The following is a 26,853-nucleotide window of genomic DNA, read 5'->3' on the forward strand; positions in this document are numbered from 1 at the left end:
ACAGAACATACATTTCTGTGTTCAAGGTCTGTAAAGAAATCCCTAGACTGTGAAGAATACTTTACAGGAAACTTCTGCCCCCACAGCTATACCTCATTTTATCTCCTCATCTTTTCAAAACTGGCACAAACCACCCTGCAAACAGCTTTCCAACTGCGTCAGAGAACCCCCAAATAAACCTGGAAGTTTGAGACAAATACAGCTTTGCCTGTTCAATTCACCATGCTCCATTTACAGATTTTGAAAACCTGCTAACAAGGATATGGAATTCCTTGTAAACTCCTTTGAATGTTTAGATTTTAGTTTGGATTTGGCAGGTGGCTTTCATTTGTGCAAGGATTTCCCAGGAATTTTGCCACTGGGAATGACTGAAGAGACATATCCCTTCTGCTCACACCCCTTCTCCTGCCAGGAGACACAAGCTCCGGGATTCTGGGAGTTCATATTGACTCTTCAGCAGCCTGCAAAATGAGTTAGTCTGCAGCACTCTGGCCTGAAAGAGATGTATCTCATGACACCTTCAGCTACCGAGCATCAATGAAGTAGTTTGCAGGAAAAGGCCCAGCTGATGAATGCAAAACAAAACCCAGTTCCTTGTAAATCACCCACCATGCAACATACAGAAAGCATCAAACTGCAGCTTTTGATCTTTAAACTGCTAGAACAAAAAGTTTCACTGTCAAAAATTGATATGTTAAAATAAAGTTCAAAATGTGCTCAATGAACAGAATTTATCTTCAAAGTCCTCTTCATTAACAGTTATTGCATATTTCACTAAAGGGAAAAAATAGGCAAGTCCTTATGAAAGCTGAATGCTAATTTTAAAGCAATCAAAAATGCATAGATGTTTTAAATTAAAAGAAACGGCGTCCTAACATCTTGACTATTTCAACAGAAGCAGATGGTTTATATTGCTTTACTGCTTAATTAAACATTTCATATATTCTGTAAAATAGTATTTGATGGCATCCTTTCCAACTGGCTTTCTAAATTTAAAGTAATTTTAAATATGCACCATATTAACCAGATAATTAAAATAATCATATCTAATACTAACTTACTGATCTGGCTTCTACCTCCTAATACATGTGAAAAATCCAGTTCTCCACTTCTTTCCTATTTCTTCTTGATGGTAATACTAACTTTTTTCATAATTCTACTGGTTTCCTTTATTTTAAATAGTTCTAATTTAAAAGTAAATGTTTTAGAATTTTCCTTTTTATCCCCTTTACAAAAACAGAATAAATAAGACTAAATATTTAATGAAATTAAATATAAAACCAGCACTAAAGATACAGGTTTGGATGCTGCTGTAAAAGCTAGACATGACTACTGAGGAGTGTGAGAGGTTTGCGATAATGAAGAAGGCTTAACAAACTCATTTAGAAAGCGTTTCATAAAAAACAAAAAGGTGCATGGTCCCCAAGTTCCCCAGGGGAAAATAAAATCAGGTTGCACAGTTCCACAACACCACAATCAGACAGCTGGCAGAAAAAAGGGGGATGAAAAGAAAAAACTGAGCATAGTGAGAAAAGTTCTCAAAATTCTTATTAAGTCCAAATTTGATGGGGTAATTCCAGCAAAAGGAAGGGCTTCACAATTATTATGTATAGTTCTTGGCATGACTTTATAAAGCGGATACACAACAAGCAGTAAAAGGCAGAAATAAACAAAACAACAATATAGTCACTGAGTCAGTGGGTTTTTTAACTATGTGACTACCAGAGACAACCCTAGACTAGAATGAACTTCAGTCTGTTCTCCGGGCTTATAGCTCAAATGGGTGGGAAAAGGTAACACTGTGTGCACAAATGGCCCTGGTTAGTTATGCTGCAGCAGGGTCCTTACATAAGCAGGTGGCAAATGCCTATCACAAAGCAAAGCGTGAATTAAGTGACTTGTGAGTCATATGAAGCCTTTTGGGACACGAGTCATTACACCCTTCTTGAAAATCAAAGTCTCTGGCATTAGGGCACACTGCACATTTTAAGCTATAGCAGCTTTTCCTTGTTCTTCCTGGCCACCTCTTCACACTGAAGCTCAGAACTCCACTTCGAGTCTGTCCTGCTCCTCTTGAGCCAAGTCCACACCACTGAGCAGGGGAAAAAACCAAAATATTCATAGATATTCCTTAATCAATGAAATTCAGCTATGTCACAGCACAGTTCGTTATGTATGACCAGCACAGTGTACAAAGAGAAGCAACTCATCTAGACATGTAGACACAATTTCATAAAAAAAACAGCAGTTGCAAAAAAACCCAAACAATCAAAAAACACACAAAAAACCCAAAACAAAAAACCCCCCAAAAAATCCCAACAACAACACAAAGAAACAAAAATCGAAGCATTTTATTAAATCAGAACATCAACTTGAAAAAAAAACTACAGCAATATGATAAATCTAGGATAGTTAGGTGCTAAAATGATCAGAATCCTCAAGACTATATAAAAGCATTTGCTCACCATCTCTTGTAATGCTTAAATCGGCCATTCAAAGACACTGACAAAATGAACAGCAGAGAAACTCATAAAACTCATTACCATTAGGAATTCAAGCAAGTATTTGAGTGAATAGTGCACTCAGACATGCACTACTTGTGAATATATAATATTAATTTAAATTAAAGGTTATTATTATTAAAGTTTTAATCACAAATGAAGATACAGAAATGACTATTTGTGTATTACTCCAGATAAACAGGAGAGCTTTTACCCATTCCACATATAGTTCATTGCTGCATGTGAGTTCTGAGAGGGAACTGATTTTGCTTGCCTGGAAGTAAGCAGTTACACAAAACTTAGTTCAGACAGACACATTTCCTACGTCTTATGTTGATTTCTATTATATACCGAAGCATTGTAACATGCCTGATTTTAGGTATCATCATATGCTAAATGAGCTTTTAAAGACTGCAATACATTAACCCCACCCCATCTGAACGAGCCCAAGTCACTGAATTCACACATAAAGGAGCAAGCATTGCAACAAAGAGTCACTGCTTCTAGGCTCATCTAAATTCCAAAAAATCGAAAATTAACAGCAAAGGCACCACCCACGGAGCTACTTTGGCACATAACCATTGGGAAGGAAATACACATTTGAGCAGATATGTTTTTCATCATTAGTTTGACAGATGTTGTGTTTTCTGTAATGTGTTTCATGTAATAATGTGCACACTATATCTTCTCAGGTATGCTACACAGGAGTATATATTTGTATTTGCTTATGCTTATTCAGTAGTTTTTTTCCCCAAAAATATTTCACAATGGAAATTTATTCAAGTAGCTGAAACTAAGGAGCAAGCACCAAAAAAAATTCCCTTTCAATAATGAGCCTTAGGTACTTCTGTGTTACTTTGACATTGTCAGAGGCAGTAGTCAGAACTTATAATTAGTTCCATCTACATAAACGAGAGCAAGGGAGTGAACCAAGACTTTCTGACATAATTTCAAACAAAGCAAGTGCATAGAGGAGCAAACTGTAAGAAACACTGTATTATATGCATCACAATAAAATTCCGAATTATCTTTGAAAAAGAAAATGCTTGTAAAGACTTCTTGCAATGTACAGGTATTTGACAACCTGCTTTTTAGGCCCTGCTCATAAAACAACGTAAGTTTTTCTTCTCCACAAACCGTAAAAACTGGTTATTAAGTGCTTAATAGTTCTTAGCCCTATGTGAGCTTTTCAAAGAAGGCCCCCGCAAGCCCCAGAACAGACCCTGGAGGCTCTTCGGGCGGGATCTGCGCTCAGGGCGCGGACTGGATCGGAGCGTGGGCAAGCTCCGAGGGCAAGCGCCGAGGGCAAGCGCCGAGGGCAAGCGCCGAGGGCAAGCGCCGAGGGCAAGCTGCCCCACCGGCACCGCTCCCCTCCGGGGCTCCCGGGGCCGCGGCCGGCGGCGGCAGCCGGGGGCGAGCCCGGCCGGGGAAGGGGCGGGCCAGGGGCGGGCCCGGTGCCCGGCAGGGAGCGGTCGGGAGGAGCCGAGCCCCCGCCCGAGGCGGGCGCGGCGGCCACGTCAGCCCCGGAGCGGCCCCGCCCGCCTCCGGCCCGAGCCGGATCCCGGATCCCGCCGCCCTTCCGCCGCGCCGGGAAAAGGCGCTGCCATCCCGGCCTGCCCCGCGCCCGGCCCGCTCGCTCCGCCGGCTCCCGCAGCGCCCAGCCCGGGGCCGGCCCCGCTCCGCTCCGGGCAGGGCAGAGCGCGGCGGCCGCCCCGCCCCGGAGCCTCCCCGGCCTCCCGCCGTAGCCCGGCCCGGGCCTCGCAGGGCTCCGACCTGCGGCTCCCGGCGGCTCCCGGCTTTGTGTGCGAGGGGCGTCCGCAGCCCCCTCAGCGGGCAGCCCCCGCCCCGGGGCGGCTCCGAGCCCCCGGCCCCTCCGCGGAATGAGCCCCGCCGCTGCCGGAGGTGAGTGTGAGCCCTCCCACAGCCGCCTTTTCTAATGCGGTACAGGTGCGTGGCTTTTGGTGCCGTTCCGTGAAGCTGTGCATGATTACCTCAATTAAGGTGACAATTAAGAGATGGTCTACAACTTGTGTGGTTTTCAGCAATGATAATTAGCCACCCGGCAACTTAAATGCTCAGGTGCAGTCTGCACAAGCTGATGGTGGGGTGCATTACTAACCTGTGTTTACTGAAGAGGTAGTGTTTAATTGTTTTTTTTTTCTGTCATCTTACAGGGTGTCTTTTCAGCAAGAATCGTGACATGAAGTAGGACAGGCATTTTGAAGAGTTCTGCCATAAATACAGCTGTATCTCTGAATGTTGGCACATTTACTGGAGACTCTTCCCGAAGTCTGTTTGAATCAGAGCCTCTGAAATTTCCAAAAGCTTCATAATGGAGTTTTTAGCATCCAAAGGAGATTGTACTAGATATTTCAAAAGGTCTTTATTACTAGTTTTAGTATGTGTAATAGTTCTTGTGTGCACTGATCAGGACTACTATAGTTTACTTGGAGTTTCCAAAGAAGCAAGTAGTAGAGAAATACGACAAGCATTCAAAAAGCTGGCATTAAAGTTGCACCCTGATAAAAACCAGGTAAGTTACCTTTTCACAAGTTCAAGTTGTTGACTTGTTGGATCTTAGTGTTTAAACAAAAAGCAGTTATAATTTACCAAAAATGCATCTCTGTTATTGTGAAGTAGCTATCTGGTTATATAGTTCAACTCAGATTTTCTGCAGAGAAAATGTACAAAAAGTGATAGAATGGTCATACATGGTTTTCTTGAATTTGGGCTGCATTAAATTGTTGTAGTAACAAGAGTCAAGATTCTTTAATTCTCACTTATTTTTTTGTAACTAGGGGAAAATTTATTTGTGTACCATATTACCTTGTTGGTAAGCTGTTGAGTTTTCCTCTTTCCATTTAGTTTTGGGGGACTTGCTGTGTCCCTGCCCTGAAATCTCTAAACATCAAATAAGAGTAGCCTGTTCTAAGACATCAGTCCCCAGGTATCAAGCAGGACAAAACAGACATCCTGGGACTGCTGAGGGATAAGGGTGGAGGTTACAGAGAGCACTGGACTAGCTGGAGAGAGAGGATTGAAATGGCCCAGTCTGTGCTACTGTATTTCTGAAATACAAAGAAATCAGTTTTTCCTTGAAATAACTTGAAATAAGCAGAAATTCACAGGAAATTAAAGTTTTAGAACTTTGTATGTACAACTGGATGGAGTCCCAAAAGACAGCAGTGTTTCATATCAGCTCAGGGTCTGCCTTCACTGACTACAGTGGAGCCTCTGACAGAGCTCAGAGAGAAAGTCAGATGTCATCAAAGTTAGGGATGCCAACTTGTATGAAATGGAAGTTTTGTTTTCTCTGTTGATACTTTCAAAATAATGGCCTTTGGGGTCAGATTCTGTTGTTTCTGAGCATGCAGATACTAAGAAAGATTTGTCAACAGGTTATTTTCAACCTTAGAGATGATGTATAGAAGATGAACCCATTCGACAAATTCCATAATTTGTCAAATTCCATAATTTGTCTAATGGGTTAGACATTATATTAAGTAATGTCTAATTACTTAAGAAAAAGTAATTAATTTCCTGTGTATCTAGCCCCAAAAAAATGAAAAATCTTAAGAAAAAGTGTCTTTCGAATGAAATGTGTAAGCAGAATTTGAAAGAGCAGGACTGTGTGGCACATTTTGCCCACCACTTTTACACTGCAAATATGTCTGCAGATTTTTCACCCTTCTAATTCCCAAGCTGCCTAGAACAAAAATGCTTTTTAAATAAAAGGAGGAGGCCAGAAGGGATGAATCTGTCTCTAGCAGAGATTTTGAGCTGGTCAAGTAGGGATTCTAGAGGAGGGGAAAAGATTATGGAGGAAATGGTATGTCTTCATTCTTGAGTATTTTTTTTTAAATTCCACTGAAGAGAGAGTTGCAAAAAGAGGGTTCACTGGAGAATGTTGCAGCCAGTAAGGTTCACTTTGTACTTCAGTTGGTGCTTTAGTGAGGCTGGAAGAAATAAGAGGACAGATCAGGCTTTGGGGAAGGAAAACTTCACTGTAGTTTGGTTTGAGATCACAGTGCAATGTCTGCTTCCATCACAACTGACATCCTTAACAGGGATATAAAAATATTTCCAAAGATAATTTTATCAGCATATGCACTATATGTTTTATTAATTAATTACTAATTATAGTTTTCATTAAATAGAATGATCCAAATGCACATGAAAATTTTCTGAAAATAAATAGAGCATATGAAGTCCTTAAAGATGAAGACCTACGGAAGAAGTATGATAAATATGGAGAGAAGGGTCTGGAAGATCAGCAGCAGGGAGGTCGTTATGAGAGCTGGCACTTTTATCGCTATGATTTTGGTAAGTTATGATGTATGTTTGTGATTTGTTTAAAACAGTCACAAGGAAATGCAATATTCAGATCTATATCAGAGCTTTTCACATGTTTCTTACGTATCCTCTCCAGATTTCTGTCTGCTCTGTAGCTGTTGCTTTCTCTCTGCTGGCCCAATATTTTATTTACCCTGTTAATGGCTATCTAAAGATGCAATCTATTTACCTAGCCTCTTGTTCCTGCTGCTTGCCTTTTTATAGGTCATCTAACTTCTTGTTTATTTTTTAAAGTGCAAAGATTTTTTTCACTTAATGTCAGTGTTAATATTTCATCAGGATTCTTTTTATTTTTTTAATGCAGGAGGATCTTCTTTGTTTAGTATTCTTCAGGGGGATTTTGAGAGGAAATTTTTGCACTGTCAAGCCTGTTTGATATGCATTTATGCAATTAGACATCAGTAAAAAGGTAGCAGAAACTGAAAAAAAAAAAACAGAATAATACCTAAAATTATCTTGAGACAAGTTACTTAATGTTTGTCTCAACAAACTTTAGGTAGTTGTAGGGAAAGGCTGCAATTAATGATTCTCAGAGCTGCTGTAACACAAGTAAACTACAACAGGGAACTGAGGAACATAGTTGGATTGGGATGAAGGAAACAGCTGAAAGGAACCTCTACCTTGGCAACATTTTTTTTCTAGTGTTGTTTGATATATTGTGTCCTAATCTCTAGGAAATTAATGTCTGTGCAGATTGAAATTAAATAAACCAATGGCACAAGTATCACAGGAAAATATGAAAATTAGCCTAAAATTTCTTCAGATAAACAGATTTAACAGATAAACTGAAGTTTCAGTGCTTGATTGAGAAACAGTATCCTGAAATGTCTATTCATCAATGATTTAGGGAACATCTACTTTTATATTTCATATGTGTATATAAAAGTAAAGCTTTATCTATATGTATGGGTGAGCATATGTACTATATTATGTGAGATATAAATGGAAAGTAATATAAAAAGTACCTTGTCACTTGTAGAAATTAATTTCTCTCATTATTTATTTACATTTGATCCTTGTGTACTTCAGGTGAAATGACATCTCACCGTGTTAGGTACTGTAAAAGATCTGCAATTGTAGTAGCATAATATAATGCTCTTTAATAGTATTTTTGGTACTCTGCACTGCCTTTCTTGTGTAGTTGAAGTAGTGGAGTGTTTTGTAGTGACGCCCTAGGTAGGACTGGTTAGCTTTGTGTGTTCATTACCTTTGTTTTACCCACTTCATTCCACTGTATTCACACACACTTTGTTAGTGGAAAAGCCCGTGGCTGGAAATACCTGTGTGATCTGAATGTGTAGGTAACCAGAGGCTGAGAAAGTGTGGAAGCATCTGGATGGTACATAAAGCTCTCAGTGAGAGCTGAGGCTTCTTAGATTTTAATCTGACATCTGGATAATGTTATTCCTAATGCTCTTGCTATAACAGCAGTAGTTCTAATTCTCTGCTCACCCCGTGGTTGGTTACTAAATTATCAGAAGAATGTTCTGATAGTGGATGTGGTAGCATGAAAATGAGTGCACTAGCAAGAGGTTAAAATCAGGGTCCATTATACTAAACAAGAATAGCATTTTTGTAAAACCTCTTCTCCAGCTTAGTCTTTCAACTTCAATCTACTGTCTTCTGTTGTGTATAAGATGATAGTTTGTTTTAAAGGTGGGAAAATAAAAGCAATTGTTGGGTTTTTTTAATAGGTATTTATGATGATGATCCTGAAATTTTAACGTTGGATAGAGGAGAATTTGGTAAGTTTTTTAAATAAATAAACATGACAACCCAAAGTACAATTTTTACATATTGAGCTTTTTTTGGTAGGCTTTTCTTACCTATCTTTACAAACACATGTTGAAAAATTATCTTCAGATGAGAAAACAAACAACAAAAAAAATCCCCTTAATGCTTCCTGTTAAACACTAGCTAGCAAATCGGTCAATATCAATAAACAGCTTACATTAAGTTTTAGAGCTATTTTGTGAAGTCTGTAAAAGGAAATTATTTGAATTAAAATTTTGTTACTCCTTATTTATGGTTGCTGTTTCTCTTGTATAAAAATGCACTTGATAAAACTTTTCTAATATATTTTTTTTCTGTGAAACCCAGTCAATTGTGTGTAGTTCAAAACCAGAAGGTGATACCAGATACTAAAAACACAGCTAAGGAGAACAAGATGTGGAAAGATCACAGTTTCAATGAGAATGAGGCTTTTTTTCTTTTTAAATTGCAACTAAGTTGTTTGTAACTAAGAGAGGCTAGAGTAAAAATACGGGATTTTGTGTGATTTTTTCATCTGCATATTGAGTATGATTTCCTATGCACAAGATTGGATCTACATGCTGAATTAGTCTAGTAAATTGTTCCAATAGCAGACCCTCATGATCCTGAGATCTCCCTGAGGACACAGTCTTGCTTTGGTTAATTTATTTGCAGGGTTTACATATTCCTTAGTTGTCTTTTTTGTGAGGATATTTTAATATAGGCGAATAAAGGTTACAAAATCCACTAGAAGAAAATTGAACAGGCTGAAAGCCAAGTAATTTAATAACTGCTTTTTGTGTATATTTTGTTGCTGTTTTCATTCATAAGCAAGATGATTTATGTTTCCCTTGACTTTTCTAGTAATTATATTAACTTGGATTTTTAAATTGCATTAGACGTGATTTCTTCATAAAAATACTGCCAGGTGAGACTCACTAAATACATAAAGTAATATAAAGAAATGGAAAATTCCAGTGGGTAAAAATCTTTTAGAATTTGTATTTTGTAACTAGACTTACGCTGTCACACATTTCAGCTACAATAATCTGCAGACAGTACTTCTTAATTAATCGAACAGGTGCTGAGAGTCAGGGTGCTGATACCTTCTGAAATAGGATTTTTCTGCTCTTGCCTACAACACCATGAGTTATTGTGCCTGACATTAAATACTTAATACAGCTTTTGGGGACTACAGTATAGCAAAAATGTACATCCTAGATGTAACTACATTGCAGGTATGCGTGATTTACTTACAGTTTTCTTCTCTCCATCTAGATGCTGCTGTTAACTCAGGAGAACTGTGGTTTGTGAATTTTTATTCTCCTCGATGCTCCCACTGCCATGATTTAGCACCTACGGTATGTAAACCAAGTGAATGAACTCTGCAAATTCATTGGTTTTAATAGCATAAAACTTAATAAAGTAGATTTTTACACTGAAGCTGAAACCAGAGACAACAATGCAAAATGCCAGAAATAAAACATGAGCTCATTGTTCATTACATCTTTCGAGCAAAATAGCCTCTTTTTTGACTTTTTTTTCAGTGGAGAGAATTTGCTAAGGAGCTGGATGGAGTAATACGCATTGGAGCTGTGAACTGTGGAGATAACAGAATGCTGTGTCGAATTAAAGGGATTAACAGTTACCCCAGTCTGTACGTTTTCAAGACTGGAATGGTGAGTGATAAGACTTCAAGTGTTTTTGGAATGAAATCTGGAGAAGTGTTTCTTTAATATTTGTTCAGTCATAGAGATTTTTTAATCAAGATCTTCCTTTTTAGTATATTATTTCTTTTAATAACAAATATATAACATTTTCTTTACCTTAGTCAAATTATTTTACAAAGTTAACATCAAAAACTGTATTTGTTAATGTATATAATTTCTATATATACATATATAATTTGAAATAAATGTTAATATATTTTTACAGTGGTTTTTCTGAATAATTTTTCTGTGCAACATCACTTCTGATTGGGCAGCTCCTGTCAGCAGAGGTGCTGTAGCAAAGCGACAAGTCTCCTTGAACAGTTTCTCTTACAGTGTTGTACAGGATGTTTCAACCACAAAACATAGTCTGTGGTTTTGAGTCTTAAAGAATATGACCATATACCTAAAGAAACTTGGAAATTCCTTCTGCAAGATTCCCTCCATGCTATCTGCATGATGTGTGTCACTCTTTATAGCTGCTTGTCAAGTCGTGTTGCTGGGTTGGTGTACAAAGTGCACTCGAATAGATGGGTACATTTTGACAATTACAAGTTTTAAGAGGTTGAATGCTAAATGGAGTGATGCAAGCAATTTTTATTTAAATAGAAATACAATCGTTAGGAGTTGGTGTTTCTAAGACTAAATTATCCTCATGTTGGAGCATTTGGAAAGAAATCACATTACAAAATTTAAATTGAGGTTAAATTTCAAACATTCTGATAGGGGAGGGAGAGAACAGTTAGGGTGGTAGTGGGGGCTGATCTTGCAGTTGCTTTAGTACTCTTAGAAGAACACAGAAGGTTTTGGGATGGGGTTATCTGCCTTATTTCTCTTCCTTAATTTTATAAACGTTACTCTTTGTCTTCTGTAGCAACCAGTGAAATATTATGGAGACAGGTCAAAAGAGAGCCTAAAGAACTTTGCCATGCAGTATGTTACAAGCAGAGTCACTGAGTTATGGGCAGGTAATGGTCACGTGTTTGGCTTGTGGGACTGTTGTTGAAATTGTTTTTACTATATAAAATATGGCAGAAACTGTGCATATGACTAAATCTGTCAACTATTGCCAAGTCTTCTTTTTGAGAATAAAAATAGTTCATGTAATTTGCTAATACAAATATAAAACCTTGTTTCATGGTCGCATTTAACTAGTCGCAAACTGATGCAAATTGTTTCCTCTTAGGAAATTTTGTAAATGCTATTGAAACTTCATTTGCATCTGGCATTGGTTGGCTGATCACCTTCTGTGCAGAACGTGGGGGTAGGTATATTAAATACTTTTTAAATAATGTGACAAAAAAAGGACCTCTGTTAATAGCAGCATAATCCCTTTTTGCTGCTAAAAAGCATCTTAGGTCACCACAGTGTTTGGCCTGTGGGTCATTTAAGCTCTCTGTTAAAAGCAGTTCAACAAAAGGGACATTAATGGAAATATTATGTTATTGTGCTTCTGTAATGTCCTGTGAGTCATTCAAGCAGCACTGGAGTGTAACCCATGAGGAGGGGAAGTGGCAGAAAAGGTTTCTCCCTTCAGTTTCCAGCTCAGGTGACAGGTACTGCTGAGGCAAATGCCAGCTTCTCATGATAGCTGGGTAGCAGAAAGGCTGTACCTCCCCTTAAACCACCAATATTAAAATTCAGATGAATAAGTTCTAGGTTAGGTTTGCACACAATAATTGCCTCTTACCACTGGTTTCACATCAGAGTAGTTTTTGGTAGCTGTTTGTCCCTGGCTTTCTTGGGATCAGTACTGGATACAATATATGAGGTTACCTTGGTTAGCTGGTGGAGCTAAGTAAATGCACTACACCTTTGATAAATAAAGATTTCTCAGCCTTATGAAGAGACCTTTGTTCTGAGAACTGAATAACCAGAGGTTAGTCTTGGATTTACATTTGTAAATAGCTTGACTTCAAGTTGCAGCCCTTTTGTTATTATGTTTTCAACTTCGTTTCAGTTAAGGAGAAGTTAATGCATCTTATTTTGTAAAAAAAAAAAAAAGTCTGTATCCAAAGGCAGCTATTCAAAGTCTGGATGGATAATTAAAGCATATGATATATTTATAGTAGTGAATTATTATTCATATCACAGAAAATTGATATTTCTGTTGAAATATCATTCCAAGACTCTATATAGATAGTTGGATTTTTTTTAACAAATTTTAAAGGTTAGTATTTACAGTAAAGAAAATGGTAAAATTGTTTAAATGAGAATTCTGTGTTGATGAAGCAAGAGAATGTTATTTGTGGGGGTCTTTTAACTTGGAGTAGACAGTCATTAAGTGCCGATTATTAAATATCACAACTTCAGGAATACTGGATGAACAGCCAAGAAGCATGCCATTAGAAATGGTCATGTTTTCAGGGGAAAAAAAGGGGCAGTTCTAAGCAAGAGTAGGTTTAGTGCATTAATAAGGTGAAATTTTATATTTGTAAATAAAAAATGTTTGTTTTGCAGATTGCTTGAGTTACCAAACCCGCCTTAAGCTAGCTGGCATGTTGGTAAGCAGTGTTTCACTTTGAAAGCATTACCTGTTACATTTAAAACAAAATAACAGAAGTGAAAGCATCAAATTGTAACTAAAACTCTCACTGAGTTTAGTAGAACTAAGGTAACACGTGTTAACTTTTAGAAGAATTAAATACTTTGCCTGAGTAGTTTTTGAAATAACAAACTTTTTAAAGAATTTTATAAAATAAGGATTAATATTATGTAATAAATTAGAGTATTGTTTATTTTCATTTTCTAAGTATTATTTATAATTGCCTGTATTGGGATTTTCAAAAGTATTTCTGCACCTGAAATTTAAAAATACTTTTCTTTGGATTTGTTTTGTGTTGTGTTTTTTCCTAATTACAGGAAGGTCTTGTTAATGTGGGCTGGATGGACTGTGGCACCCAGGGTGAGCTTTGTGATAATTTAGATGTCTCATCTAGTACTACTGCATACTTTCCACCTGGAGCCACCATTAATAACAAAGAGAAAGGAGGTGTTTTGGTATGACTTGCTTTCATTGTCTATTTAGATAAACAAAGTGATAACCATGCTAAAGGAATGTATAAATCATTTCCAGACTGATGATACACAACTGAAAAGATGCTTTCTCCTTTTCTCTTCTAAGCTGGTATGCTCTGCATGAGTTCATATCCCTGTGTCTGCTCAGGCAGTGATGCTGGAGGTGATTCCAGTTTGCAGGGGGAGTGAACACAGCCTGTGACTCTGCCTGGCTGCCTCCCCAGGAGCCTCCCTGAGCAGCTCTGGGAGGTCAGGGCTGGGAAGTGCTCTGTGGCTGGCCCAAGAGCTGCATCTAACGCTGCTGCCCAGCTGTCCTGGGCAAGCCTGGGAGTCTCTTCTCCCAAGTAAAAACTGATGGGACAAGAGGAAACGGTCTCAAGCTAGGGAGGTTTAGATTGAATATCAGCAAATCTTTCTTCAGCAGAAGGGTTTTGAGGCACTGGAACTGCCCGGAGGGATGTGGTTGAGTCAGTATCCCCTGGGGTAATTAAAAGACACGTGTAGACATTGCACTTGGGGACATGGTTTAGAGTAGTGAACTTGGCAGCTGGTTACAGCTTGGGCTCAATTATCTCAATGGTCTTTTCCACCCTAAATGATTCTATGATCTTTGATGTGCCCCTGATTTTTTATTCCAGAAATAATATACCCCAGGTATTACAAGTTTGAGAAATGCTACCCTGACATGTGTGATAAAAGTACTCCTACGGTGTCTGTCAGTACAAATTTTACTGCTCAGTTCTATTCTAAAATTGTAGCCTACATTTGTATGGTAGTTTTAACTTCCCTAATTGATGGGAGACATTTCTGTTTGAAGCACGACTTGTTCCTTTATTGTCACTACTGTTACCTATATTTTTAAAAGGAGGAAAATAAATTGCAACCTACCTACTTTAAACCTTTTAACTTACCAACTCAGTAACTGATTCATATTACTTGCAAAATTTTACAAGTTGAGGAAACCTAAATATCTACAGTTCAATTAAGGAAGGCTGTAAAACTAAATTGGAAATCTTGTAAACTTGATTGTTTGGTTTGGTGTGAAATTTGAATTTCATACTCTTTAGTCCCTGTCTTGACAAAATACAATTTCTTGAGTTGAATATGGTAGGCAAGTGAGCTGAAAAGCAGTATTCTGAGAGTGATGTTTACATGTATAAAATTATACATGTAAAATTATACATGTATAATTTATAAATTATATAAAATACAATTACATATAAAAAAGAAGTTGATAAAATAAAATATTAATATCATTCTCCATATGTATGAAGGGAACAAATCAGAATAAGTTCCCTGACACTGAGTAGTAATCAGGTTGAAGTTTGTAATTCCTTGTAATAAAGACAGTTAACTTTCCATCCTAGTTTCTTAACTCCTTGGATGCCAGAGAAATATATCAGGAAGTAATGCAGCATCTCCCAGACTTTGAAATCATCTCTGCCACATCATTAGAGGTAAATGTTTTAAAATATGCTAAGATTTCTTCAAATAATATATTTTTATTGTTATTTTCTGTGTTTCTCAAATCCTGTTGACACAACAACTTAGTATTTAACTAAATATTACTTTTTAGCTGTACCTAAAAAAACTTAATGCTGTTTGTCTACATTTACTTCTCTTGTTTAGCAAAATAACAAAAGTAAGGGGAGGAGATTTTAAGGGAGTATAGGAAATCAAAGAAATTGCCATTGCAACTCACTCTGCAGCTGCAATTTTCTAGTTACTTTTTGAATCAACTACACTATAGAGAATTTTGGTTTAAGTGTGTTTTGTTTGGTAATTTAGAAAAGAAAAAGAAAATACTTGCCAATCCATGATAATTTATGTATGAACTGAAATGAAGTCTCAAAAGTGACTCATGCTTGGAGAAAAAACTGAAAATAAACCTCTTTCCACACTTGTAGTTGCACACAGCATCATAATTTACAACAGGAAATCCACACAGAAACAACAACATTAGAGTGCAGCTTGTAGCCAGCTTGCTGTCAGATTTTTTTCCACTTGATTATGATGCAGTAAAAGGAAGTTTAGTGGAAGGACTACATGAAAGAATTTGTTTAGTGGAGGTCTTTTGGAGATGAATAACTGGACATTTGCCTTTATAAAGCACTAAAGAATTTTACACCTTGTTGTAGTTGGGATTAATTGTTTGTGGTTCTGTTGGTTTGTTTTTTCCTGTGGTTTAAAGGACCGCCTGGCTCATCACCGGTGGCTGCTTTTCTTCCAGTTTGGGGAGGGGGATAAATCAAATGTGCAGGAATTTAAGAAACTTAAATTCCTACTGAAAGATGAGCATATTCAGGTAAGAGTGCTCACTCATTTAATGTTAAATGCTGTTTACATTCTAAGATCAGGTCATGGTTTGTATTTTTATTAGCTGTTACCACCACATGGCACATCTGGTACTGGAAGAGATACACTATCATATATTAGATCTGCAGTAAAGCTTTTTATTTAAAGGAATCACTTAAATTTCCTGTACATTTTGAATAATTTAAAAGTAGAGAGAGATTATCTTTTAAATCTGCTCTGTCATTGGAAACATTGCTGCAGATCCCATTCAGTTAATAATTATAAATTAACATTCCAACATCAAATTTGTAAATGTAGAACTATATTTTAATTATTCAGAAAACCCTGTGATCATGTTGATTATTTACTTAATGAAAAGAAACCAAGTTAAAACTTTGCACTAAAGGCCTACAGATTGTATTATTCCATAAAGTGTGTATTTTTTTAAATTGTTGCTTTGACTAAAAGAATTTTAATGTTGCATTTATTTTAGGTATCTTCTTGCTTCCTTGCTGTTAGATTTGGAGGGGGGAAAAAGAGAATTCTTTAAGCTTTTATTCCAAATAAAAACTTAAAGAATTGGCCTTTAAATTTAAAATTGGCAAGGAATCATAATTATGTTCCTTGAACATCAATTTTTCTTAGTATCTCTGTTGTTTATAAAAAAGGCTATCAGTTTTTCATATTTATACCTTTTTTTCTAACTTTTAGTCCCTTTCAAAATATATTAATTGATATAAATTAGGCTGACTTAATTAAAATGGCATTGCCTGTTAAATATAGGTTGGGAAGTTCGACTGTCTTTCCTCACCAACCATCTGCAACAAACTGTATGTTTATCAGCCTTGTTTAGCAGTCTTCAAAGGAAAAGGAACTGGAGATTATGAAATTCATCATGGTAAGGGAAACTTTGGCAAGTCTAATTCATGATCTAATCCCTTTGAGATAACAAAATCTTTGGCAAACCACATTCTTTTTTCTCCAAAGAATAGTTTTGTAGCTTTACTATTTGCTGTCTTTCCTCTGATCATAATGTAGCCTTACACAAACTATGTATAATTTCCTTTGGTTTTCTTTTTTCTATTTTTCCTGAGTAAGCAGTCATTAGATGCTGAGGGATGTCTTTTTTCTTTGCAGTCTGTTTCAACATCATTTACATAATGACATACAAATGAAATCTCTGAAGCTAATCAGGACAGCTTCTCTTTGGATAGGATAAGCAAAGGACGTTGTAGGACACACCCTTCAGAGAGGCTTAACATGCTGCTTACACAGTGCAGCCAGTTTGACAAACTTGGATTTGGTTTCATGTATCACTGCACTAAAACCAATTCCATGCTTTGTTAACTTCTGTCCAAGATATTGAGACTTTTACCACTTACTTTCATTTTCAACATCACAGTTTCCTTTCAGGAAAGGCTGGGACTATGTTCCTGTTTATTGCTGAAAAGAATCAGAAATGCTGGTTAAAGGAGAAGAGACCCTGAAGCTAAACTGTAGCTTGCAGGAACAGGTGTAGCTTGTATCCAGTATGTGGCACAAAGCAGTTCTGCAAGATGTTCTCATCTTTCAGCCTCTGAGGTACTAGAAACAACCTGCTAGGATTCAGTCAGAACCTCAGTGCTGTTATAAACAGGAAAAGTGTAAAGTTTTTCACTGTTTAGAAAAGATTAGACTTATCAAGGGGGAAGAGATGATCCCACACATCTAATGATAGGTATATGAGGAAAAGCCTTATATACTTCCTGTAATTTACATTGCTGCAGAGATGGGAAGGAGAGGTCACATCCATGCAGCATTTTTATAATGATGTGGATTACAGTGGAAGAGAAGTACATTGAACTTCAGTGCATACAGAGGTTTGTTTTTTTTTTTTTTTTTTTATGAATGGTTTGGTTTTCTATTTAGAAAATAGATGGCATGTAGAACATTTACAAATAGCCATCTCACTCCAGTCTTTATGAGAAAATAATCCTCAAAAGAATCAGGCTTTTTTATATGCTATGTTGAAGGGCTTCAGCAGTTTAAAATCTAAGAACAGTAATAAATCTTGGTAAGTCATTGTGCAGTAACTTAAGAATTTCAGGTTAATCAAATCTGATTCTCAGACAAACTCATTTCTGCTGAAAAATACTTATACAAAGGTTATAAAGAGACTGGATCTTTGCCCAATGGAGCTGTGTGAGCAGGAATTTGTTACACCTAAAGCTGTGATTTATCAATATAATTCATTTTGCTTGAAATTTTTACCTTGTCAATCCCTTTGCTAAGTTAAGTGTATCTAGAATTGTACTTTTTAATTCCAACACAAGTAAGGTGGTAAAATGACCAATAATCCTGTCACAAGTCACAAAAGATTTCATCATTTTGTTTGACAAAAAAAACATTTTATCTTGGATAAAGCATTTATTTGGCTAACATTGGGTAACTGTCCGGTTTAATATTTAGCCACATACCAACTATCAGCTACAGTATGTCCTGCCTCTGTAGGTTTGGACAGTTTAACATTGTCCTCCTAAGGAAAAGCAAGTCAGTCCCTGCTAAATTTATTTAAGCAGGCTGTGTTTAAAGATTACACAAGGGATCTGAGAGACTCTATTGCTTTCAAGGAATTTTTTAATTACACTTCTCATGGGTAAAAATCGAATTTCGTTTCTACATTGTTCTTTGAAGGAAAGAAGATCTTATATGACATTGTTGCATTTGCCAAAGAAAGTGTGAACTCCCATGTCATCACACTGGGACCTCAGAATTTTCCTGACAAAGATAAGGAACCATGGCTTGTGGATTTCTTTGCACCGGTAAATATTTAATAACTACATATTCCTTCTTCTAAAATCTGTTCTGTAACTATGTAACAAGGTACAAAGGAGTAACTTGAAAGTGCCCTTCAGCATCATGAGAGGATGTTCTAATTTCTCATTCCCTGGCAGCTCTAGTTCCTAACTGGCTTTGTATTTAGTGGACTCTTGTCAAAGCAGTGGATTATTAATCTCAAATATTCTCCTGAGAGCTACCTGTGGGAAAAGCAATTTCACTTACTTGCATTTTGTCTTCTAGTGGTGTCCTCCTTGTCGAGCTCTGTTACCAGAGCTAAGAAAAGCATCTAAACATCTTTATGGTCAGCTTAAATTTGGAACACTAGACTGTACTGTCCATGAAGGCCTTTGCAACATGGTAAGCTACGGGAACTAAAAATAAAGACATACAGATGTAATCCTTTCAAACAATATTATTTTCTTTGAACTGGGGGTAGGAGGATATGGGCAGACAATGTTTGTATGTTTGTTCTTTAACATTACTTTCCTAAAGGGCAGTAAACTGAACATGCACTTGTATCATCATTTTTTTCAAAGAAGTGAACTATATAACCACTACAGATGTTATTTATGCAGAATACAGGTCAGATTTTATTCTAATTTCATAGTGTTACTGGAAGACTTCAGAAGTCTCAGAATTTAATAATTCTAGGGGCTGGGGTTAATGTCTGAAAATGCATGGAAAATGAGCAGAAAAGGACAAACTTTGTCAAGTTTTATTTAGATGTGTTTACCCACTGAGGAATTCAAATGACAGGATTCAACTGTTCAATGATAAACAATAGTTATTCATACAGTACAAACATTCCGTCTGAGAACTGGGAATAGTTTTAAAGCTAAGGTTTAGGAGGCCCGTGGATTAATCCCTGTATTTGTGGAGCATGGCAAAAGAATTACTGGCTGGTTTTCAAATTGAGAATACACTATACCATCTCTGAATACAACTGGCATCTTCTCTCTACTGATTTGTTATGGTGTCAGATTCTCACCTGCGTGTAAGCCTGAGTACTTGTACTGTACAAACTGAACAGATGAGCAGCTTGAGCCACCAATACCAGTGACAGTTAGAGGCAAGTCCAAGAGCTTTAATCATTATATGCAATTTGTTATTGTCTGTTTTATCAGCATAACATTCGAGCTTACCCAACAACAGTTGTGTTCAATCAGTCTGATGTTCATGAGTATGAAGGACATCACTCTGCTGAGCAGATCTTGGAGTTTATAGAGGTATGTAAATGATAATGTTGGTTGCAGTCTTATTCTATGCAGTTCATACACAAGTATGTTCTTTAGTTGGAAGATTATAAGATTTTAATTATTTTTAATTAGACAAGGAAAATAAAGGTGAAAAAACTTTGAGCAAGAAAAGTGATCCAGCAACTGTCAGTCAGAGACTTGACAACTAATGGATTTATTTCCCTACTCTGTCACATAATTTCTTTGAGATCATTAGCAAACAAAGATCCCTTCCAATCTGTAAAATAATAGTAATAATTTCTGTCTTACGGAGAAGATAAAGGAACTAATATTACATCAGTTCCAAATTTTAAGGTGGAAAGGCTTTACGTACACACCTTGGTATAGGAGGGTGTTCACATTTTCGTCAATGAGATTGCTGCTGTCCACACTTTTCAGCTGTCCTTGAACTTCCTCAACTCACAGAACTACAAATTACCTATATTGATCACTGTTGATATTTGAGTTCTGGCACCCAGCTTGGCTTCAGCATTCAGGTTCACTGTTATATCCACAGGCTCTTTTTCACTTTTAGAAGCAGCATTTCTCTCCAGGTAGGTCAGAAAAAGCAGCTACAAGAACACAGGCAGAAACACATGCAGGTGGATATTAGTCTTTCAGTTGGCAGCCAGAGGCCCACAGTGCACTATATGTATTCTTCTGCTTTCCAACTTAAATAGCATGGCTGAGTTTAATAACACCTGTTTCTGCCAGGTGAGCTGGATTTCTTGGTTGTTCTGCTTATTTTATTGAGAAAAGGCAGAAAACCTCCCTTTTGGAATCTGGGTGTACTTTTTTGACAGTTTTTGTCAACAAATTAGGCATATGATTTTTGGGTTGAAGGAATGTCTTTTGGTGCTTCCATGCCTTTCAGTGGTGTGGAGTCTTCCCTGCCAGAACAGCAAGAAAATTTCACAGAACATTCTCAAAATGTGGCACAGTCTGTTTGTACATGATGGCCCTAGAATGGGGGATATGCTGTGCAATGAGTTATGTCCATGAGCTGTCTTTATTTAGGATCTTAGGAATCCATCGGTGGTCTCCCTAACACCAGAGACGTTTGCTGAATTGGTTCAGAGAAGAAAACGAGAGGAGATCTGGATGGTGGATTTCTATGCTCCATGGTGTGGACCTTGTCAGGCTTTAATGCCAGAATGGAAGAAAATGGCCAGGGTAAATGACATTCAAACACTTTTATGCTTTTGTTCCTCTTCTGGGAAATTGCTGAGATGGGACAACCACTTTCTTAAGAGAATTGTCATCTGAGAAAATTCAAGAGTCATTCAAGAGTCTTAATACTGCCACTAAAACAGGCAATTCCTACCTGACAGTTTTGTATTGTTTCTAATGCAAAGTTTTTATTTTGCTTTTTAAAAGCTTCAATACACTGATACTGTAGTCCAGTTTTTCATGTTGGTTACAAGTGTGTAAGGTCATTACAGTGTTCTCTCACTTGCAAAAGTAATATCACTGTACTGACAACCATTCCTGGAGGTGTTTACAGGAATTTGAACTAGAAAATTTGGGGGGGGAATAAAAGGGCTTTGAAAACAAGTCAGTGACTTTGAGACGGGTAGAACTTGGTTAGGAATTATAGCCAGGATTTACTATTCTGTTGGAAGTCTGTGAAGTGTTAGTAGCTCTGTAGGACACGTTCAGAAATTGCCGGCTTCCCTGCCCATGCTGGGTAGTTTGGGCCTTGGCAACAAACAGAGTGTGTTCAGGACACAGGCACACTGTGACACTGCCAGCACATCTGCACTGCACCAGGATTGGCACAATTACTGAGCTGTGATGGGGCACGGCACACAGGAACAGGGCATTCTTTGCACTAATTAATCCCACTTCTGGGTGCCTTTGAGGTAAGGTAGGTGCCTTGTGAGCCCTGTGCCTGCAGCTTATACTAAATGTGTGCATGAAGGGAATGCACATGGGTAGCTGGCTCTGATATAAGTAATCTGTTTACAGGGAAGAAGAAAGCCTTGTGATAATCTTGGTCTGTTTTGTTGAGATTTTTCCTTCAACTAAGTTATTAAGACTTAAATTCTGAAGTATTATTGAAACTAATAGTATTGGTTAACATATTTGATGGTAGGTTTTCTTCTTTCTTTTTCAGATGTTAAATGGATTAATCAGTGTAGGCAGTGTGGATTGTCAAAAATATTATTCTTTCTGTCACCAAGAAAGTGTTCGGGGCTATCCTGAAATCAGACTCTTTCCTCAAAAATCAAACACAGCTTATCAATATTAGTAAGTACATTGCTTCAGTCTGGGAAACATTCCATGATGTGAAAAAAGACAAATACACCTCTTCTGTTGTGTAGAAGAGGTTTATCAACAGCTATTGTAATAGGCTGTTAGGATATTACTGTAGTGTATACCCTTGGCTTTGTTACTTCAAACTACTACTTTTATTTTGCCATTTCACTTCAGTAATTTCAAATGACAAAGGAATCTTAATTTTTATTTCTTCTTTCTTGTCTTGGTCTTCTAGTCCTTAATTTTGTAGGTTTTAATTCTATCTGTGAGACTTTTCATTTATTCAGATTTGAAAGCAGGGTAAAAATATATGCTAAAACATATGCATTTACATTCTTCATTTGATTATCACCACTCTTTAGAGTGGGTTGTTTGTAAGGATTTTTTCCCAGAATAATTCAAACTACTGTGCAACTGGCTTTTTGTTTTCTCTTTATCATTTTTATAGTAGCTACAATGGATGGCACAGAGATGCCTATTCACTCAGAGGCTGGGCATTGGGGTAAGTTACTGCACTCAACTTTGTTCACAAGCTGCTTGCTAGGATAAATACATATTTAAATACTATGTAAATCAAGAACTAGAAACACTTGGGTATATGTATTGCTTAATTTAAGATGTTCAAGTTTCTGCATCTTTTCACTTACTACTTTTAAAATTTGGAGAAATAGCATACTCCTTGCTGTCCACCCATCTCCTGAAGACCATATTATTTTGTTTACCACATTTAAGAAGTTATTCTCCTATAGTACAAAGTGTGAAATAGGGATTTCCAGACTATTTATGTTCTTCATTTCAGAAGCTTTTCTTAAATGGAATTTGGATATTGTTTAAAGTTTTAGATGTATTACAACTGTTACTCTTCCTTTACACAGATATTTACCACAGGTGTCTGTAGACCTCACTCCTCATAGTTTCACAGAAAAAGTTCTGAATGGGAAAGATCACTGGGTCATTGATTTCTATGCTCCTTGGTGTGGACCTTGCCAAAATTTTGCTCCTGAATTTGAGATGCTTGCAAGGGTATGTTTTTAGATGTATTGAATGCTTGTTATAATTGTAATGGTTAAAATCTTACTCATCAGCACTTTATTTCTTAGTAGTCATCCAAAAACCACAATACTTCCATGAGCCTCCTACTCATGGAATGATGCACACTTCTGGGTCCCACTAGACAGTGGGCATTGTCTCTTGCACAGACAGACACACAGAGACCCTCTTTTGAGAACAGATTTCAGCTTTTGATGGAGTGGTCTTTGGAGCTGTGGTGTGCTTTTGTGCTTTGCCCTGAATTCAAGTACAAGTGCTCTCTGAATACACAGACATGCAAGCAACTACTCTGAAATACTTAGAAGATTTGAGCAACACTTTTTTTACTTTTAGCTACACTGCTGGTTTATTCCACTTACCTGCTTATACTCACCCATGGAAACTTGTAGTTCGTTTCTAATAAACATTTCTTTTCAGGCTGTTAAAGGAAAAGTAAAAGCTGGAAAAGTAGACTGTCAGGCATATGGTCAGACCTGTCAGACTGCTGATATCAGAGCCTATCCTACTGTTAAGTTTTACCCCTACCAAGGAACAAAGGTAAATTGCTAGTGGTGACCAGATATTGTTAGTAAATGTATTTCATTTCACCTTAAAACTAAAGAGAATACTTCTATAACTTATTAAAGTGAATTGTTTATATATTACTGTGTCTCCAAATAATTAGTTTCAGTAATACTTAAAACGGTAGGACAGTGATGCAATGATAATAAACTGCAGATTAATAGAACTAAATAGAAATAGAATTCTAACAGTAATTAAAATGCAGGCTTAAGCAGAATTTGGGATTAATTTCAAAGGCCTTGGGTGACAAAATGTTTTTCAACCTTTACCAATTCCATCACCAACTACCCAAAAGTAGACAGTATCTCTCTAAATGAAATATGGACAACTTCATTTTGGCTCATGAGAAATATAATTAAATGTTGTTATTATATTGAAAGACCAATTTTGACATGTAATGTATTGTAAGACAGATAATTAATGAAAAAGATATGGTTATGTTGTCTCAAAAAAAAAACCTTATCAAACTATTTCAATTATCAGTGGGACTCTTTCAGATCAACATTTCCTACTAACAGAGTAATGTTATAAATTAAAAATACAAAAAGAGTATTCAGTTAGTTATAGGGAATTGCCTTTATTCTTGTAACACTAATAAATTTCAGAAATATTATAGTGACCTTTTTAAGTGTATTAATGCTGAAGAAAAAGTATTCAATGGTATCTGATAGAGAATTGGCTTAACTTTCCTTCTTTTAAGTAAATTTTTAATTAATTTAAAGTGAAGTTCACTTAAAGGGAAGTTCTAGAAACCTTTCATCGAATCATCCCACCAAATTCCATGAGATTTTCTGTGGTGAAGGGTAAAGACTTTCTAGGTCTTCAAAGTAGCTACCCACAGTGATAGATTTCACACAGATTACAATGTGGCAGACTTTGTAATAGCTGTCTAGCTTAAACACTCGCCTCAATAAATGTGAGCAAATTGTAACTATTTCAGCTATCTTTAATGATCAGGACAAAATTAGTGTTGTTCTGAAAAGCAGCAGCTGAGAGTGGTTCTTTGTACAATGCAGATTAGCATTGTTTAAGTAGAGACAAAAATACATCCATGAATCATAAATTAAACTACCAAGGCCATTGTATTCTGCCCTGCTTTCCTCTTGAATTTTGTCTGAACAACAAAATATGTCAAACATATTATCCATGCTCTATTTTTATTTTCTTTTAAGAAAAGTGTTCTTGGGGAATACATAGACAGCAGAGATGCAAAAGGTATAGCTGACCTTTTGAATGAAAAATTAGAAGCAATGGAAAACAAAGGAAAAAGGAAAAAATCTAGAAGTAAGGTAAGAACACTTAATGTGGAGCCTTTTCAAAAGACTTGCTGTAAATAATAGCTGTTTAAAATTATGTTAGTATTGGTTCTTTATCAATAGTATTAAATGCAAATTACAGAGGCAAGATTGGGTAAACTTAAGAAGATATTAACACACAGCTACTTAAGAAATGTTCGTCCAGTTGAAAAATTAGTGCTACTGAAAACTTTAAAATCATATGAAAACATATTTTTGTTTGTAGCTTCAGAGAAATGCCATTGTTGTTTTTCTTGTCACTAGGATGAACTCTAACTGGTACTGAAGGTAGATACAATTCAAAATATTCTGAAGCTGTGAAGATAGAAGACACCACATGGAAAATATAAGGATAGTGACATTGGTGACAGGATGAGACACATGAAAACAAATTTGAGTTCACAGGCATACACAACTGTATGAGTTCTGTTAAACAGTGGGGAGATGAAAACATTTTGGTTTTGGTGGAGGCAATGTTTCTGCATGTCCCTCTTCTGATATACCAGCTACCTTCTTCCTGGCCAAACACTGGAGTTGACCAGAAATGTGGACTCTATCACTTTTGCCTACCCATTTACTAGTTCCTTATATTTTTTTCTGTCTCTTCTCAAATGCTTTTTGAATGTGGCACTCAGCCTGTGGCTGAATATGCACTCAAAGCACTCTGCAATGCAGAACATAATGACGGATTGTCTATTTGAAAGACAAACAGTTGTACCTGATGATTATTCTGCTTTGGGGTTGCATTATTGTCTAGTCAATGGTTAAGAAATAAAATCAAGAGCTGGTAGGAGGATATGTTTATTGAATTAAATTGCTCTTGCTCTCAAGTGGATTACTCTGTTGTGGCAGTGGTGATGCTGCCTGGATGAACAGAACTTTGAAGAGCTTCCTTAGTTGCTTGGTTTAGTTTTGGGATTGTGTTTATTCTTTTTTTTTAAGGAAGAAAGAAAAAATAAAATAATTCAAATGTGGTATTAACTTTCAAAGTTGAAATTATGCAATAGAAGCATCTGGTTACGTCATTAGATCATCATTTTTATCATTTTCTTTTTAAATATGAATGTATTCTGTGGACATATTTAACCTCTTTTGGCATTACCACTTTCCCTTTCCCTGCAGAAATATTTTTAGGTGGTTTATTTTTGTTTGTTTTTATATAAGCCTTCAGGCAAGCAGAAGAGCAAGTGCCTTCTTTAATTTAATAATGAACACTGTACACTGCAATGTCTCCTCATACTTCTTACTAGAATTCCTACTCTAAACAGTAATATTTTTCAGAGCTTCTCCATAGGCAAGAAAAATTAAAGCAGATGATGAAATGTCTGCAAACAACTGTTTCACAATTTCAATAAAATCCTCCCTAGCACTTGACAGATGAAATTTCCTCCCTGCTCTCTATGTATTTAGACCTAGCATGACTGGTCAGTATATTATGAGTATTACAAATTTGTAAATACATTGTCATTGACAAGTAACTTATTTCATTAAGAAGGCAGCAAGAGGTGAAGAGATACAAGTAGTTGAGACATTCAACTGTTTTTTTTTTTTTCTCCTATTCTCAGGGTTGCCTCTATTGATTTTTTATTTTTGCAGCATATTATTCTAAGAATGAAGGTACTATTGCATCTATTTTTTAATAGACCTTCCTACATCCAAATTTAACTTCAAACTCAATCACAATCAAAAATTAAAACAAACTGTTTTGGTCAGGTTTTGCATATCACTGTAGCTGCAGTTCCCACCTTCTATGCTCCTCTTGGAAAATGAGGTCTAGGAAAAGTTTTGAAACATATTTAGGCTGTGGGGAATAGGATTTAGTTTAAATATCAATAAAGTTCATTTTGAAGATACAATTCTCTATCAAGACATTCTCTTTGTATTCAAATTTTTAAATTTCTGAGAGACCAAATGGATGTGTATGGGTGGGGGAAAATAATCTTCCGAACTAGATGATGGAGGTTTCTAAGATTTTCCAAGTTCCCATGGACTTTTTGCATGCTGC

General features: G+C 36.7%; 1 protein-coding gene across 1 annotated transcript; it reads left to right on the top strand.

Moving 5' to 3' along the window:
• Positions 1 to 4,112: 4,112 nt before the first annotated feature.
• DNAJC10 (DnaJ heat shock protein family (Hsp40) member C10) lies at positions 4,113 to 26,704 on the top strand. The gene is made up of 23 exons (XM_002197329.7): positions 4,113 to 4,403; positions 4,676 to 5,034; positions 6,659 to 6,824; positions 8,549 to 8,599; positions 9,885 to 9,967; positions 10,154 to 10,285; positions 11,190 to 11,283; positions 11,502 to 11,579; positions 12,776 to 12,819; positions 13,178 to 13,315; positions 14,701 to 14,790; positions 15,525 to 15,638; positions 16,412 to 16,526; positions 18,302 to 18,429; positions 18,689 to 18,805; positions 19,573 to 19,674; positions 20,701 to 20,856; positions 21,800 to 21,933; positions 22,391 to 22,444; positions 22,818 to 22,965; positions 23,410 to 23,529; positions 24,726 to 24,842; positions 25,113 to 26,704. The coding sequence occupies exons 2-23, from the start codon at positions 4,834 to 4,836 to the stop codon at positions 25,122 to 25,124; spliced, it is 2,394 nt and encodes a 797-aa protein (XP_002197365.4). The 5' UTR covers positions 4,113 to 4,403; positions 4,676 to 4,833; the 3' UTR covers positions 25,125 to 26,704.
• The last annotated feature ends 149 nt before the right edge of the window (positions 26,705 to 26,853 follow it).

The sequence above is a fragment of the Taeniopygia guttata genome, chromosome 7 (assembly GCF_048771995.1).
Source record: "Taeniopygia guttata chromosome 7, bTaeGut7.mat, whole genome shotgun sequence".
NCBI classification, from domain to species: Eukaryota; Metazoa; Chordata; class Aves; order Passeriformes; family Estrildidae; genus Taeniopygia; species Taeniopygia guttata.

Excerpts from the sequence above, each read along its gene's own strand:
- DNAJC10 (XM_002197329.7), top strand. The coding sequence starts at position 4,834 with ATGGAGTTTTTAGCATCCAAAGGAGATTGTACTAGATATTTCAAAAGG. Across the intron at positions 8,600-9,884 it reads GTTGGATAGAGGAGAATTTG|ATGCTGCTGTTAACTCAGGA; the intron begins GTAAGTTTTTTA and ends CTCTCCATCTAG. Across the intron at positions 9,968-10,153 it reads GCCATGATTTAGCACCTACG|TGGAGAGAATTTGCTAAGGA; the intron begins GTATGTAAACCA and ends CTTTTTTTTCAG.